Here is a 17685-nt window from a genome sequence, read left to right as displayed (position 1 = left end):
TCTGCCAATCGGGGCGAATTTCGCTACGGGGTTTACCCTTACTGATTCGCTGTGGACTGGTAACGAAATACGGCTAAACCAAAGCGCTATCGCTGAGTATGATCGCGACTAAACAATAAAATTTTCGGGGGTTTCTGTTCCGTACTGTCAAGCAGCTGTGGTAGCAGGAGCGCGAAGTTGGGTTTGGCAAACGCTAAGCGCGGCATACTATAGGTCAACTGGGTTTAGTCTAGGCAATGCTATATGATCAAGTATTCGACGCACGCTAATTTCAGTGAAGGGTCGCGGAAGACACGAAAATGGCGAATGTTGCTTTACCCAAAGATATCTTTTAATAGCAAGTTCCGACGGGGTAAAGATGGTGCTCAGCGAGATTAACATGCGACCGTACTTGAAACGTAACGACTACAAAGCAGTTCCAGCAAAAAAAATATGTCTAGGTCAACCAAATTAATACTACCGCCGTGGCTGCGCAAAGGGGTGGCCAAATAATGAAAGTATTTTGTAGTCAATCGACATATATGTTTGTAGCGTCGCCCTTTAACGATCTCATTAATTAATGTAGTATGGAAGCTGTTTCAACAACTTCAACCGCCTTTTACATGAACAACATTTACACATATCCTGTAGTTGACAGCACGACGCGGTGTCAACACTCCTGTGTTTCGTTTACATATCGATTCCTATAGAAACGCTCTTCTATTTTAAGTTCGTATTCGATCAGCTCTTGTTAAAGTAACTGTTTAATTTCTGCGCTGCAGACGGTTACTCATCTATATGGCGGGCTTCAGCAATGACTCTAGCTCTAATATTATTTAGCTGTTTATTTTCAAGTTTCTTCTTACCTTGATCTATTTTTTCGCGCGGTGTTAAGTGCTAATTTTTTCGTCAAAAATCACAGACCAGTTCGCAACTATTTGCAATCAGTCGCAAGAATTGTTATAGCTGAAGTATGTAAAGCATAAAAAAATATCGCATCAAATCGTGCTTCCTTGGTCGTCGTAAGATCACTGCTAATCTGCAGTATTAATTTGCAGCTTTTGATTTCCTCGCATTTCGACCGCTCGTCTAGAGGTAAGTTTCGTTGCAGAGGCCTCCGTAGCAGCCCATAAATTGGGCCATATCAATGCTAGAGAAGGTGGTGGCGAAACTGTGTCCGACAAGGCCCCCTCCGTTCCAGTTGGCCTCACTGTGCAACTGGGCACCAGTTTTGTTACATTGACAGCGAGCGATCTATTGCAGATAATTGGAGTCATTTCCTGCTTCGGCCTTCGGCTTCGCTTTGAGTCTTCTGCGTTGCACAACAAACGCAATTTTTCGCCAATTGCTTCTCATCGCCAGTTTTTGAATGACTGCGACAATGCCTGCTTCGCAATTACTTCTCTGATCGTTCTCGTCCGATGTGAGTAAGGGTCGCACATAGATGGATGCCATAAAGGTCCAGTACCCGTGCTAGGTACTGCCAGCACATGCTTGCTAAAGGTATATTTGTATATAGATGAATACTGTATTTATTTGGCTGAGACAAACATGTCCTGCCGTGTCCTAGCAACACCCTACCCTCTGCTTATTTCCGCAGCGCTGTCGTTTTCATTCACACGGACCCTACCGGTCACGGGACGGGAGTTCTAAGGCTTTAAGGCACCCCATGGCGTGTGCATGTCGCCCTATATATATATATATATATGCGTTTGTGTGTGCGTTCTGCATCCGAAATGTATGCGCGCTTTTAGCCTCACAATTCTCTAAATAGTGCTGGCTGGCGAACAGCGTTGGCGACAACTAGATACGCTAGGATCCGCGCAGATCCGCACAGCCTCATCAATCGAGACTCCCTGCTTATAACTATAAACCTTATACGAGGCTATGATAGACACCAGATGGTGACGGCCAAGTGGTGACCTTCTCGCCGTAGGACCCGTAGAGACAGGCTTATTTTCAGCCCGGTATCTGGCAGTGTAGCCAGTCAGCATAAACCTGCATAACTCGAACGGTGCCGATGGCCCTCATCGATACGAACAGGGGGCTGGCCTAACGAGCTTCGAAACGGTAACCTGTATATCCCCTATCGTCCCGAACTGCTGACGGAGCGTTTCGGTGCCATCGTCGTACGGTGGAGTTAAGCGGGACCAGTTTAGCTATAGCCGGCCATCTACCACGACAATCCCCATACAGTTTGTGTTGGGCTGTTCACTTGTTTGTCGGATCCCGACAGTTCGACGTACGTACGCATGGCTCTTCGCAGATATGTCTACGTATCTGTGTGCGTGCGGTATCTTTCAGCGTGACCGTATGTCACTGTGCTGCGGTGCGGGCTGGAGCGAACAGCGCCGGATGACCGGGCCGTTGATGTTGTCGGAACATCGTAGTACTACTACCAGCATTACTGCTAGGCGTAACGATGACGGTGGCAGTAGAAGTAGATAGCAATCGAGATGTTATCTAGCTCCAGAGGGCGGGGCCAGCGCCCAAGAAGGAGGAGCCATAACATGTGAACACACCAAAGAAGCTAACGGCGCCCTCACGAATGGAGCATCGTCGGCCATCTCGCTAGCTTTAGCAGCAGCAGTTGTAGTAGCGCCGTGTTGTCGTGGTAGTACAGCCTCGTGTGATCTGAAAAGTACCATGAAATGAGCGGCCGCAGGGCTCCGACCGCCGCTGTCACTGCTTCGAATGGCGCCAACCGTGCTGTGTTCGGCCTCAGTCGAACACCTACATACGCAAGAGACGTGCATGTATATAGTTTTTTCTTGCTCTATATTTAGCTGGATCATGGAAAGAAGTGTTAATAGCTAAATACATTTATTTCTGATTCAAAACGGTCTGTCAATTACGCTACACTGTTATCTTATTTGTAATAATCTCACTGTACTTTATAAATCTGAGGAAGTGTCCGACAGTCACCTTCTGGCCGAGGCGGCTACTGACGGAACCGCCTTTGTGACTGTCATTTACATACCGTCATCAAGAGAGTTCAATTATAGCGATACGTGTAAACTAACCACCTTTTTGAGTCAACGGTTTAGTCAGCCGGTAGTATAAAAAAATAAATAAATAATAAAAATCAGCAAATCAGTCAGTGGGGTTAGACTTGTGCCACATTGCAGCAGACAGCTTGGATAACGACTGCGCTTAACTTAATTATACCACGAACAATCTGCTTTTTACAGAGGAAGTTCGCACTGAGGGGTTTCCGCGGTGTGCAAAAATTTATAGCTCTTACATCCCCAAAAACTAGGTAGCTCATCTTTGGAGTCCTAATCGTTCTAATGAGGATCTAATTACATTGATGAATATGATCGTATCTTCAGCTTGAAATTAATAATAACTTCAAGTAAGAGTCATTGTGACGTAAACAGTATTACACCCTGATTCATAGAATTACAACAAAAAGTAAAAGAAACGAACTATGCCTGGCTCCGTGCCGTTCTAAATTTAACGGTCCGACTAGAGATGGTGCTCTCTGTGGAGACAACCGGTTATAATGCCTACTTTCGTCAGGTGGCTTAATGGCACCGTTATGCTGAATAGTATATGATATAGCTTACGACCGCGGACGAAAATGGTAAAACAAATAATGAGGTCCCACTGACAAATTTGCTCAGCTAAAATTTGTGCCTGCCTTTAATTGTAGGCCTCAGCTTGGAAGGTGATCTTGCGATATTCAACAACGACATCCTGAACTGTAAAGAACCCGTAAAACACAAGAGATCTCGATGCATGTACTAGAATGGGTTTTGTAGAAGGAAATACGGGTGTGTTTATATGTAAAAAATCTATCAAATAACGTCGAATATAAAAAAAATGTAACGGCTTTAGGGTATATTTTGTTTTTGTTTGGATCACGATACATGTATCTGACGCTATTGATGCTGACTTAACAATTATTGTACTTAGCCCTTTTGTATTTTGGACAAAAACACGTCCTAAAATGTTTCTTTAGTCGTTCCTAAAGCTTCTACAAAGGCAACTATAGCTTTTGCAGAAATATATTTGCGCTGCCTGCAATTTCCCGGCTTCCATTACGTCCGAATGTTTTTGAATCAGGCCTGAGGCTCATCGCGTTTAATGTACTCTTGTACATACCTACAATTCACGCCCTGTTTTCTATATTATTTCTAATATGATTTCCAACGCTGTTCCTGACGGGAGTGTCCGATCCTAAACACATCATGAACAAAACTAGTAGGTATGCATCCGGAAAATTAGCAATTCCAATGAACTAGTTCAAATAGAACTATAAAAAAATACAAATACTATACAGCTAGGATATATTATGTATATAAATTTTCAGTAACAGTGAAGAAAGAGCATTGTATAAATCAAGTTTCAAATTAGTTGTTCAGATTAGTATTATAAATAAATTTAAAGGTATTATCATTTTTTGTAGGCGGGTCAGTATAAAATTGGCTTCCATATATTATGTGACTCTGGAAATGCTTCTTGTTTCAGGCCCAGAGCGGCGTTATCATCGTATTAAAACACCCCGTTACCCCCCGTCCTTCTTCGTCACTATTCGCTCTAACAAGCTATATGGGAATAATCATCGATTACTATTCTATCAGGCCTATGACCTAAAAAAAACAGACGTAATTTATCACCTTTAAGCTATCTCATCTGTTCACCAAGTAGTCACCTGCTTGAGCAATGTTGTGCGTCTCGTGCTCCATAGAGTCTACATGCTTATACGCGTGTATTTAGGGAAAATTTATCTTACCTTTACTTTTAATACAAGTTCGTCACTGGACTTCAACACACTGTATTGTATCGCCTGTGTGCGAATAAACCCGTGGTCATCTGAAACGTTTAGCTAAGGATAGTTATGGACGTTTATCTTACTTAGAGTTTCTCCATTTCAGTTTTATATACACAAATATAATATCACATAGTTCTACTTGTACACTACATGTGCAAATAATGAGCAATGTCAAATGTTCGATGCTTTGCTCTCGGTTATTATATTAAATATTTACACCAAGTGTGTTAGAGGTTTATGATTAACCTCAAAAGAAAAGCCAACATAGAAAAATAGTACCAAAAAAATCCATTAATTGGCGCTCTTTCTTATAGTGTATTTTTTTTACCACGATCCTAGCGAGACAGTGATCAATGAAGAGGTGGCCATGCGAACCCGAAGTTGATTTTGGCTATCATTGGCTTCGTTCAAGTGCTACATATATAGGCCGATTGGAGAAGCTGAGTAAAAAAGGAGGTTGGTTTCTACCATGTGTTTTGCGGTCACTTGATGGTTATAGCGATTTTCTGTTCTACACACATGCACAAGATCCAGCGTATTGAATGCCTTGAAGGCTGTCTGCATGATATTATGTACAAATGTATACATTCTCAGTCATACACACCCATGCATGGATTGCGCAAACCCACAGCCACTGACTTAGGGTGCTCAAATGATGAGACTGTTCAAATCCACATTGTTTGTTAGTGGAAAATGGTTTGAGACAAATTGTGATAGGCTGGCAGAATAGGTTGCTTTCAATGTGTTTCATTTGTAGCAATCATTGTGAGCAGGTTTATACACATTGCGGAAACATCACTGAGGTGAGAAGTGAAAGCCTATCTGTGTTGAGGCGTTAATTGTCTTCTAACCTCCGAACATAGCGTATCATAGTTCTCTATTAACTGTGAATGCAAATGTGATTAACTGATGGAGGAATTGGTTTCAAGTTGAGAAGTACTCGCGAATGAGTTTTTTTACGTCTCACGCTATTCCTATTAGATAAATAAATCTTCAGAATTATCACTTTGGTAAAACATCAAGAGCCTGCTTCTACTAGAACGCTCGGTTAGGGCAGATCTCTCTGGACTTTCCTCCAGTGTTTCTGACAGACCTATAATATCAATATGCCATTGTAACCATTTGCTAGTGCTGAAATTTAAACAAGAAATCGCCGTATATTTATAGTTGCCATGGCAAGAATGAGGTTTCCTCTATATAGGTGCTATGTGACTGCGGAAACAAGCACATCTCAAGTTGTTGCTAATGCAAATGGTATACCAGCTTCTAGTCAGCATCTTGAAATGTAGAGTACCATTAGGCTCATAAAATATCTACTGCTTATGATCCAGCAGCCTTACAGGGTATAGAATCGCCAGTAGCTGACGCGTTTCTAAAATGTCTGTCACTAAGCCGAATAATCAACAAAAACGCTAACTTAGTTAATGTAACAGCTGTACCGATCACCTCGCGATAACGCACTATATAGACAGGGGTTATCGTCTTTCGTTGTAAGGTATAAAGGTTATGTAGGAGATTACAGAAGAATGGTGACAAACATTTTGATCTATTACTGCCATCACACAAAAATCCACAAACAGTCACTGTTACCCATCGACAGTGTAGGAAGGACTTGTTTTATTTATAGACAATCAATTATTTGTTGACTCATTATCTCTGTGCAAGTTAGATTATTTCACAGTTGCGCAAGGTTTTGGCGGTGAGTCTGTTTCCCTGTCATCTCCCATCTCAGTACCCGATTACAAATATCGTACAATCAAACAAAATTAGCGCATATATATGGACGTACATCTTGAAGTGATTTAGCCATTGCAATTGCCATTCAAAGGTGGCTAGTGAAAGGAAAATAAAACAAAAAAAAACTAACGGGAAATAGAACTGCGCCGCAGTGGTCCGTGAGGAATGGCCAAAACTTCCACGGCTTTTCTTACAGCTATTTGTCACATATATAGTACTCACACACGTAGTGCATTCGTACTGAAACAACTAGATCGTGACTATGATAATGATTCAACAATGTCCCGATCACCAAAATCGCCTGGTCTTTGCTAAAGAAATTACTTTGGTAGAAGCGGCTATATATAAACGCAAAGTGAAAAAGGACATTTTTTCAGACGTGTCACCTAAAAAAATAGTTTGGACAGAGGCAAAATCCTTTCAAGTTTTCGCGTACTTTTACTAACGTGAAAACCTTCATTGAGCAGTTCAGTTTTACTCTGTTCGCTGCTGGGCAACCCAAACAGTATTTTATCATATAAAGCCCACAGTGGTTTTTGGCTTTGATATCGTGCAAGACCCTAATGCATGCATTTGACGTTGCATGTAAATTCACGTTGGTATCTGTTTTCATACATTTAGTAGATACCGATTTAACAATGATCACCCGTTCACCCGAAGGGGAGTCAAACAAATGTCCGCTATTCATTTCTAGTTTTAACTCATGTAACGATAAGAATGAAAGTCTTAACACCTTGTTCCTGGCATATTGTTCTAAGATGTACATACAGCTTTGACGCATTTATCCGTGTTTTGATAGCTAAAGTATCGGCGCACCGCACATAGCTAAGATAGCAGAGGTGAGGGTTCCCAAGATGTGATAGGAACGCCTGCATTTTCGGACAAATAGCCATTACTAGGACAATCGATTAGGAGAACTGGAACTGTCTTGCAAGGAACAAACGAAATTAAAATTAATGAGATGAGATCCTTACTCGTAACATGGAATGCAGCAATAACGGTAATAATTACAGAATTTGGATCGCTACGTTTCTAATTTCGATTTGTAAATGCGTTTGTTGATATTGTGATAAATCAATTCAATACTTTTGTTTAAATACTTTTGCTCTGAATAAGCCTAGGCGAGGCTATCAACTGCAACATAGTATTTAATTTTGTATGCAATTTTAGTTGACAGACTATATTTTTTGCTCTAAAAAAATAAAAGCGAGTGACAACAGAGCCATGAAAATAAAATACTAGGTTTCTATGGCAGTATAAATGACTGTTTACTTCTTATTACCTATATCAAGCAAATCATTTTCTATATACACCATGGAACACAATGAGTATTAGCGCTGACTTTTATTTGAAAACGTGTATAAGCACCGCAATCTAGTTACATGTCCATTGATTCGGTTCAATGTACCCTTTGGATAAAGGAAGTCTATTGCGCACATGCGAGGACAATGAATCATTTGTTAAAGGGATCGTACACATAGGTACATGCACCACTTAAGCAGCAATAGTAGTATCGGTACTAGTGCCACAAAAGTGATATTGGCATTCGGATAATCGACTATACTATACGTATGCTGTCTGGTCAAATACCAGAATTTTCCGTGAGACACAAGCTGCTACTTTTCAATCAAAAGCCCCAGCGTGTTCTGCGCCTCTTCGCAGAACAACAGCGCCGCTACATTCACAAACAGGGCTTAGAGAGAAGATTATATCAACGACGAAAACAAGCGAGGAAGTCGCCACAGATACCCCTATAAAAGCGTTAAGAGCATACACCTACATCACATCATCGTCACTAGTAGGCGAGGAAGCGCAAAAAACAGGAGAAAAAGAAATTCACTTGGAGAGCAAGGAAAGGCTCAAGCAAACATTACGATGAACACTGTTGGTTTGATAGTATTTGCTTGTTGCGTCACTCTTATAGAATGTGCTATGCTCAGAACAAGCGTGCTACTCCGTAAGTACATACAAACACATAGTATACATATGTATATTGATTAAAAAGGTGCATGTGTACATAAATGTGTAAAAAGCTTATGTGAGCTATTTGCGATTATACATTCATAAGGGAGTAGCCACAATCGCACCTTGCCATCATCCACAGTTCTTTCAGATCAGTAAGTGATGCTAAGCATATCTTTTCATATTGTGATCCATCTTAGCTATATTAAGCGCATGCATTTACGATATGCTAACGAAGAATAAGCAACTTACTCACCAGGTAGATCCGAGTGGAGCTATGACGACTAGGGTACCCTCATACAAGGCGGCAGAGCAATGAAGTCCTATCAGTTTGTTGGAATAATACCGGGTAAAATATTATGGAAATAAGCTGTAACTATTACTCTCGTTGTAAATGTGTTTGACAAGGCTCGGATGAACCTTGTTTGCTACGTTCTTTGTGACTACAGCGTTTTAAGTTCAGGATATTCGGTTTGACATCACGACTGAAAAACGATGATAGGCCATGCATCTTCGTGGTCATCGTGTCATTAGGGTGAGAATTTTTGTGGGACCAGTGAACTGCTGGGGTACTTCATGAAAGAGACAAACAATGCGGACAGCCTAACAAACTAAGCTAAATTTTTCAGGCTTCAATATTTAGTTTGTAATCAGCAAGATAAAGAACGCTCAGTTTGGGACTAGGTCGAACTTGAGACACCATGCATATAGCTCAAATATATTGATGGGTTAATTGTGGGTATAAAAGTGTAGAATCCTTTCAGTGAATGAGCTGATTGAATTTATTTTTCAGCTCTTGATCAACTCAACGGCACCGTTACAGAGCCATCTCCCCCTCTTCTGGGTTCCACTATTCCGGGGGCTCCTGGGCTCTCCAGGCCAGACGCTACTGATACTCAGAATGCGCAACAGAAGTTAAACCTTACTAGTAAGCATCAGATAGCCCGACCGCTGACGGATATTCATCAACATGACCATCAGATAATGAGCACATCCAAACCCACATTTGTGAGATCGGATGCTAAAAATGCCGCAAATCAGGGACACAGGGACCATGTACCCATATTCATGCTATCGGACGTTGAGAAGTTCGGAAACCTAAAAGCGATCGTGGACAGTCATCCCTACGATCGGATATAGGAGAGCCCGAAAATCAAAGGAGCACGATCTCGTTAACCATGAAAATAATAATAGAATAGGCCAAAACAGCCACAAAGGTCTAGGGCGCCAATATACCCAAGTAAACGAAAAAGGTGTATACCGAAGATTTTACCGTAGAGGAAATTCCCGAGACAACATTTGGTTCGATCGAATAACTGAATACTTATGCGTCCGCTGAAGATCCAATAAAATTTATAACGAAATCGAAATAATAAAGTTGTCTTTATTTAGGCTTTATAAATATATATGTATTTGAGGTTAATATATACCAATTAAACAAGGCTACGTAGAAATCAAACTTGACGGAATTTGATCCAAGATCGGTTAGCACCCGAACTGCGTATGGTTTTTTTTTTATGTGAAGGCTTCTACTGGTGACGCACGTAACAATACTGTCGCTATAAAAAATAAATTGTGAGATGTTCGTGATCTTCTGTCCGGGCTTGATTCGCCTTTTGGCTTAACGCCACACTTGTTCAATCGCATTGAAATCGGATGAATTTACATGTCACTGCGAAATCCCAATACGGTTAGCAATCCATACTTACACTTGACTATATGACATAGTGACTTGTCAGGCATAAACACATAGTTCCTATTCGCATACCATACTCCTACCTGAGGTAACATCTTCCTTTTAAATTATTTTACTGTATTGCTGTTTCTATGCCCCTGCTAACGATTTACCCGAAAAATAGACCCTTTCCCTGTATTCCTTTCCCCACCCTTTCCCTATCCAACTCTGGCATTGAAACGCGTGTCTACTGAGCATACGTTAGCTGAAACTTTTAAATTAGTTTACGACAGCTAAAACCGCTTATTCCAATACGACGTCGGACGACCTAGAAAACCGCGAAAAATCGGTCTCTTTGTAGCTTCTAACTGGGTTGTGCAGTGTTTTTGATTTTTGTTCCATTTCTTTTTGATGACAGAGGAATTTTTTACCTTCTGGGCTACATTGTCAATTACACACTTTGGCATTTTGGCCCACTCAATACATTCTCTCCACGATGGTCTGCTGCTCTTTCGCGGGGTCCTTTGTAATCCCAACACGAATATGATCACATACGCACGAAAAACATAAGACTCGCTTCAAAAAAAGCAGTCATTACAACAATGTCAATTGTATGTATTTTACCTAAATTGGATACCTAAATTGTGCATAGCGGCTATGCATAGGATCAGAAAAATTTTTAAATTTTAAGAAACTTAAAAAACGCATGCATTTGTGTGCAGATTTAATATACCTATACGTTCTACGTACTTTATATATATATATGGACTAATGATATATCGCTTAGCAACTAAGGCTTTTATACTCTAACCGTGCAGACACCTGCTTATTGTTCAACAACACCGTACCGCTCGGCCACTGCTACCAGTCATCCTTCTTCCATGAGGCATTTGCGTGTTCCCTGTGCAGCTAAGCGCTTTGCAATGGCCAGTGATGTTGCCGTTCTGCAGTGTTTCTCGGCTGACCCTTTCTCTAGTGGTTAAACAATCTCGCCACGTTTATACAACGGTTCTAATGCCCTTGCTTTCATCCATGCACCTACTCTTCGTGGGGCTTCAACGATCAAAATCTGGCGACTTCGTGGGTATTATATATGGCTGCTTCTTCTCCCTGCATGTCTGACCTTCCTCGTCAGCCACGCCTCCTTCCGTCGACTCAAGCTCTTTGCGATCGAACCCTGCCTTGCATCGTTTGCTTCATCGTTAGTGACAACGTGGACCACAACCCAACGTCGCTACCGGTACAAAGCCTTGTTCGTGCGGCAAAATGGCCCCGTACAAGCCTGTCTCTCATGAACATATGATTGCTGAAGTGTTCCCAGCGCCGGCCGGCTCCCAGGTCTTGTGCTTTGTTAGCTGCCTACAACCTGTGAAAGGCTAGGCTGTTGGCCGGAGACTAACAATATCCGCAAACTAGAGCTTATATCCCTGAACTGCGTCCGAGCTAGCAAGTTTTCGTTATTTACATGCATGATCGTAACATATATATATGCCTTAACTTTTAAATAACTTAACTAAGGTTTACCTATAAACATTTCACTGGACTTCAAAAGGTCAAAGCAGATCATTCCTTTCCTATCATACCAATTACTTAGACAATTTTTTCCATTAATATTTAGCTTTGCGTAAAATTCGACTTATTGTCTAATGCAAAATGATAATGGGTCACTCTTGGGACAAAAAGTAGAACAGCCTTTTTTTAGATATCAGGTAAACAACGAAGGCAAGAAATACCTCTTCTTGAAGCGACTAGTAGAATCAGTACAGGACAAATAATATTATGCCTGCTGATTGCAAATCGTTCAGTTCTTAGAGAATTAATTTTTCTCATCTGTCTCACAAACGCAGACAATGCGAAACTGCTTGTTGACCAGCTCAACTATTCCTGCTAAATCTGAACAAAAGTTTGTAATACAACAACATCCGTCTCAGCGCATCCAGGTTTATAGATCATAATGATCTGAGAGGTCCTTATTACATGTTACAACATATTACACAGCGTAGGATATCCTTTACGAAATCAGTTGTAACACGTACTGAATTATCAATGAGTTCTTGAATTTCTGTTGGTTACAATCTAATGGTTATATTACATATATGTGAAATTAAGTGTGGTTTTTAGAAATACATGCTGGTAACTTGTTTTCCGATTCACACATATATATATATATATAATTCATCAACAGTCTATGTAAATTTACAAACTTATGAAGAAGACAAAAGGTAAATCCATTTAAAACACGGACATTGACCACGTTTTATTTGTCTGCTGGAAATGATCAGTGTTTGCTCCACGCTGTATCTATTACCATTTACAGATTACAAACAATCAATATAACACCACACGTTACCCCTTTCCGTTTCCCTTTTGCATGCTTAACTTTGATCACATTAACCTTTATTATTATTATCGTATCGCACAAGTAATGTGGGGGAAAATATTTTTTAAGCTAGTCAACCAAAAACCGAAAGAACAGACCTGTTAGTACCTTGCTGAGATGATTTTTCTTCCCGCGTAATGGTCGTCGTCACTTGAATAATCAGCTGATTAGTCATTTTTTGGCTAACTACCCGACTTTGTGTCCTTATACACTCAAATATTTTCTTCCATATAAACGGTTACGTGCGCGCACACAATCACCCAACAGTTCATACTGATTTCAAACGGATTTTCCTTTCTAGCGGCAGTTTTTCCTGACCTGCGCCAATTCATTAAGAGTCAAACCTCTTTCCAGACCCTACTATTGACTATGTTTTTATCTACCGATCTCTTAAACCTACATCCAAAACAGCATAGCTAGTACTGTCTCATACGTTACAGCTCCCCTGACTGTACAATATCCTTCAAGGTAGAAAGCTATTGCATTTAAAAAATGACAAATCATTGAAGTATGTGTCTAGCCTCATATTGCTTGCCATGCGCTTATGGATGAAATATTTTTAAATGATGCTTTAAAATAGAAGCACTGCCATCTTATAACGTAAACTATACGATCGTGGCTACTATCTGTTAATAGACTGTTAATAGATGCCCATCCGAATAATCACAGACCATAAAAGCTCGATTAAGTCAAAAATTGAGGGGTCAAAAACTCGCATTTTGTCAAGTACAAAAGAATATCTAATAAACAACAACGTATTCAATAACAAATGAAAAGCTTTTTAAACACTTTCACATCTAAATAACAAGCAAACAAACTGCAAAAACGGTAGGTCATTTGATATTGAATGAAATATTTCTATAAATCAACTTCTATCTTCATCGAACGACTGCTACATTCAGTATACAGTGGAAACACGATTTCGCATTGTGCTATATAAAACACTTAGTGTACCCACTTTCAGGGTATGTTTCCATTTCGTAACCGTCGGAACATAAGCAGTAAGGAAAGGAAATTGTGTAATAGCTACCTGTCCTCGGTTTTAATAGAACCTACACTTGTTTCTGGAGCAAAGAAGTGTCGTCAAGCATTGATAGCATAATGGCAAGGATTTTGTGAATGGCCTTGCCTTGAAGCTATCGGACTAACGCTCTCTCCACTCGGTTATGCTGTGTGTTATCCCCAATGTCCTTCACGCCAAACAGATGTTCTGAGTAATACTTTATTGCTGTTCGATTTAACGAGTCTGCGATCGCTTTCCTAAAAGCAAAAAGGAAGCCATTAAATATACATCATGCGTAAAGCATATATAAAATCGCGGTAATATTACTTTTATTTGATTTAAAAGATTTCAGTAAAACGCTGTATATTTAAAGATCAAATGTATTTTTTATTAGAAATTGACTACATAAGCATAAGATAATAATTGAGCAGCGAAACTTAGTCGCGGCAAACATATCTACCGGAAACGGTGCTGTTTGAAAACAAATCCGGTGACGTGGCCACAGTCAATGTAGCGCACTTCACATCCCGGCCAGATATCACGAATGTCACGCGTGCCTTCACGAGGGACGTAGGCGTCTCGGGTAGCGGCGACACAGATTGCTAACGTTGGATCCACTGGGGTCTGTAACAGGGGTATAAAATGAATATTCCTATAAAAAATGTTGATTATGAGAAACCTTTTTTCAATTTGGTATATGGCTCTTCCATCACAAGCAGTCCGCTCAGATTCTTATAAAGTGCACATAAATGTAAACTGGCTATTTAAAAATTTCCAGTAACCGGCTTATTTGAAACCAATAAATGTAAAGTTGAGAAAGAGCTTGATTGGTTTCAGAGCGGCGTTCATTAGGTTAATGTAGGTTTGCAGCAAGTCAACGTACTCCAAAATTTCCGAGGTGTGTGCATTCATCCATTATACCCCGCATGAAGTTCCAAGCTTCGACGACTTCTTCTCGTGATGGCGGCGAACGTAACTGAAGAAATTCAATTGGCAAGCTCTCCACAAGCCGCGCCAAGGTAGTGCTCAACGAAGTTTCATCCTGTTTTGATCCACGGGGATAAAATAACAAATGTTAATAAAGCAAATTGAGAAGATAATAATCATGAAACAAATTAATAGACATTATCAAAGACTATAAACCACGCAATTTCCTTTATTAATAATAAACCTAAATAAAAAAACTAAAAATAAAAATAAAACATTTGTTATACTTAAAATTCGTTTTTAAAAATCCATTTAGAAGCTTACGCTAGGTCTAGCCCAAAACGATTTTATTGAGTTTCACTTACCCAAGCAGCGTCATCAACTCCATCGATGACCGCATGGCTTCTCTCTCGACGGTCGTGCGACGCAATTTCGTGCGAAACTTGGCGGGCAAAGTTTTGCCCAGCGAGGAAGGTCCTCATCTGAGGTAACAAAGTTGAAGTAGGCAATACAAATTGTATGAAATTACATTAAGCGTACGTATTTTATTTGTTCGGTAGAAAACCTAACCGTAATAATAACACTTACATCTTTAGGTTCTGGGGTCTCCACCATTTTGCTAAGCTCTGCTTTAAATTTTTCATCTCCGGTGAACTGAATTTGAAGGAGATCCCAGTTGATAGCATTGGCCATCACGCCCTGCGTGAATACGCATGACGCGGTGGTCCACGATAAGCATGGAACTATACCAACTGGTCGGTCGTAACTTCCACCGGCCAACGAAGCCATCTGAGAAAGAAACGGCCGAGAAAAGGGTACGCAAACATTTATTAGAAGCATTAGCTGGTTTTAAACTGCAGCCAAGTCGAACATTATTATTATTATTAAAAATTTAAAAAATCATAAGAATACGTACATGTCCCCCCATAGAAATGCCCGTGAGCGCGAGGGGTCCATAGCCCTGTTGTTCACACCAGCGGAGTAGAGCGATGCTCTCCAGGACTAAGCACCCGCCCATTACGAAAACGTCCGAAACATTTTGTAAAACGGAGCGGACCTTAAATTAAAAAAAGCGCATGCGTAAATACGCATTTGAAATCGGTTCAATTAACAATGGCTAGTAGAGTTTTCGACCGACATTATGCTAAATGTCAATAAATCGAAACAAAATGATCTTTATCAGTCTTAGATCATAGCAGCCAGATAGAGCATCGAGTCAGGTTCTATACAAGAAAACAGATTTAGCCGTAATATAAGTAAAGAATCTCCAGAATGTTTACGAAAACTAACAATCTCCTACCTGAGCTTTAGGTTTACGATAGCCATAATAAGGGTTCTCTAACATGATAGAACCTATCCCATATTCACTTAGAAGAGGCTTAGCGATAAACATCGTCCGTCTCCAGAATCGATGATCTCCTGTTCCCGCAAGCTGAAGACACACCGGACGCAGCTTTGGATGACGCCACTCATTTGGTACGAGCAGCTGTTGCGCAAACATAGCACACACACGCACCCCATTTATAGAAAGAAGAAATAGCCTTCTTATAATAAATCCTGGAATATATGGTTTTTAAAAAAAACTATTCATAAATGAACAACAAACACTTTCTCGAGATCATGATTGTTTCACATGGACATATTTGAATAAAAGAAATAGAACCATAGAACAAAATCTGTTTTGCATTCTACTAGGTTAACTATTCGTAAGGCCAACAGGTTCTCATACAGGATCGCACGTAATGATTAAGGCTGAATAAAGTAAGTTCTATACTGCATGAAAAATACGTCAGTGTAATAATTGACTTTGGTAGTTTTTCGCAGGTGGGCAGCGCATCCATTCGCATGTGTCCAACCAGATTAAAGCTAAAGACTTACGCCGATAGGTTCTATGCCCCAGCGCGACCAACTACCCTATGCCGTGGGCAATCTACTAGAATCTTTCCTGCATGTGATTTAGTACGTGTTCTCGGCCAACGGTCTCCGTAACTATTTAAAATTCTCCCAACCTGAAAATATGCCTTGTGGCTCTCCTGTGGCACGATATCAGCCATGTAGTGAACAAGCGGCGAAATAAAGTGTCCTTCTATAAGTCGGTAACTTCCACGCTTCCATTCTCTATCAATGTGTATCGGGTAATTTCCCTGGACTAACTGAGTACATTTTCTCCGGTCGCTTACAATCTTACGAAACTTGCATATCCTACAAGCGCAACGAATTCGAAAATTGATGTGAATTATAAATAACGAGTGTGTGGTACGTTAGCTATTAGTACCCATAGTATTTCGAGAGCAACGTTTTTGCGATGGGCCTATTTTTGAACAGGTATTAAATATTTCAACGATCAATTAAGAACAAACAATGAATTTTATTCCGTCCGATGTGTATAGACAAATAAACTCTCTTGCTTTGGATTTTAGACCTCCAAGCCTGGGATAAGCATATTGCAGCTTAGTCTAGGGACAATACAGTCTGTGTTCGCAAATCGGCATGACGAGGTTACCACAATGTTAGAATTAATAAATTCTTATAAAATTAGACTGATTTCGCTACACCATAACTTATAATCAGCTTACACAGTAAATTTAGCAATTCGTAAGTAGTTCCCTGAAACTTACTTCTGTATATTCGCGGGGTCACCCCATCCTTTGACAAAATACCGTGTGAGTAAGTAGCTTCGATAGACAGCATCTAATTTCGACAGGCAGTTTGTTGCTGAGGGCATTGATAGATGATCACTGGAGCGAGTCGCATTCGAACTAAAAACGCACATCATAAGTTAAAAAAGTTCTTGAACTCGGCAGTAAACCCTAATTCAGTGTACACCGGTAGATGCTCTAAGCGAATAATTCTTATGGTAGCAGTTTGTCATCAGTAGGAGTACTCTGTCAAGATTTTCTTAATTCAAATTCAATTCATTCTTAATTCAAATTCATTAATTTAATTAATTAATTAAATTAAATTTACAAATGGGTTTTGAACTGCGAAATCTACCTATTTAAATGAAAATACCATGAATCATATAAACTTAATTATAGGTGACAATAATTACTCAGTATAGATGGGGTACGTCTGCAATACTCCATATTATAATAACTTGATTATTGAGGTACGCAAAAGGATAAGCTTTGCGAACAAAAGAACTATCTAAAATTAATATAGTATTATATCTTCCTTTACTAAGCCTTTCCTTACTATAAGGAAATATGCTTTCTCCTAGCTATCACTCTTAGATACCCAATGAT

General features: G+C 40.1%; 2 protein-coding genes and 1 long non-coding RNA gene across 8 annotated transcripts in view; 1 reads left to right on the top strand and 2 right to left on the bottom strand.

The window, feature by feature from the left end:
- LOC111269483 (uncharacterized) overlaps positions 1 to 5232 on the bottom strand; it is a 71062-nt gene extending 65830 nt beyond the window's left edge. For all 5 annotated transcript variants that reach the window (XR_002685790.2, XR_002685791.1, XR_002685788.2 and 2 more), the window contains exons 1-2: positions 5085 to 5232; positions 4718 to 4797 (exon numbers count right to left, since the gene is read on the bottom strand). This is a non-coding gene — a long non-coding RNA (uncharacterized LOC111269483). The remainder of the gene's footprint in view (positions 1 to 4717; positions 4798 to 5084) is intronic.
- A 3029-nt stretch (positions 5233 to 8261) lies between these two features.
- LOC111269482 (uncharacterized) lies at positions 8262 to 9832 on the top strand. The gene is made up of 2 exons (XM_022849106.2): positions 8262 to 8450; positions 9249 to 9832. Exons 1-2 carry the CDS (start codon positions 8369 to 8371, stop codon positions 9593 to 9595), a joined length of 429 nt encoding a protein of 142 aa, XP_022704841.1. The 5' UTR covers positions 8262 to 8368; the 3' UTR covers positions 9596 to 9832.
- Positions 9833 to 12357: 2525 nt separating this feature from the next.
- On the bottom strand, positions 12358 to 17199 carry LOC111269493 (cardiolipin-specific deacylase, mitochondrial; the record flags this gene model as incomplete). 2 transcript variants are annotated; one of them, XM_022849124.2, is given in 9 exon segments in its annotated part: positions 12358 to 13770; positions 13974 to 14137; positions 14397 to 14555; positions 14806 to 14922; positions 15029 to 15229; positions 15357 to 15497; positions 15741 to 15926; positions 16450 to 16642; positions 17059 to 17199. In XM_022849124.2, coding segments are annotated over 9 exon segments (1426 nt in total), but the record flags the coding sequence as incomplete, so codon positions are not given.
- Positions 17200 to 17685: the final 486 nt, after the last annotated feature.

This window comes from Varroa jacobsoni, unplaced genomic scaffold (assembly GCF_002532875.2).
Source record: "Varroa jacobsoni isolate VJ856 unplaced genomic scaffold, vjacob_1.0 scaffold_1388, whole genome shotgun sequence".
In the NCBI taxonomy this organism is placed as follows: Eukaryota; Metazoa; Arthropoda; class Arachnida; order Mesostigmata; family Varroidae; genus Varroa; species Varroa jacobsoni.
This window is presented reverse-complemented; position numbering and strand designations above follow the sequence as displayed.

What these genes read in the sequence shown, in the direction of transcription:
- LOC111269482 (XM_022849106.2), top strand. Translation starts at nt 8,369, where the DNA reads ATGAACACTGTTGGTTTGATAGTATTTGCTTGTTGCGTCACTCTTATA. An exon ending in CAGAACAAGCGTGCTACTCC is followed by an intron (nt 8,451 to 9,248) that starts GTAAGTACATAC and finishes TTTATTTTTCAG; the next exon opens with CTCTTGATCAACTCAACGGC.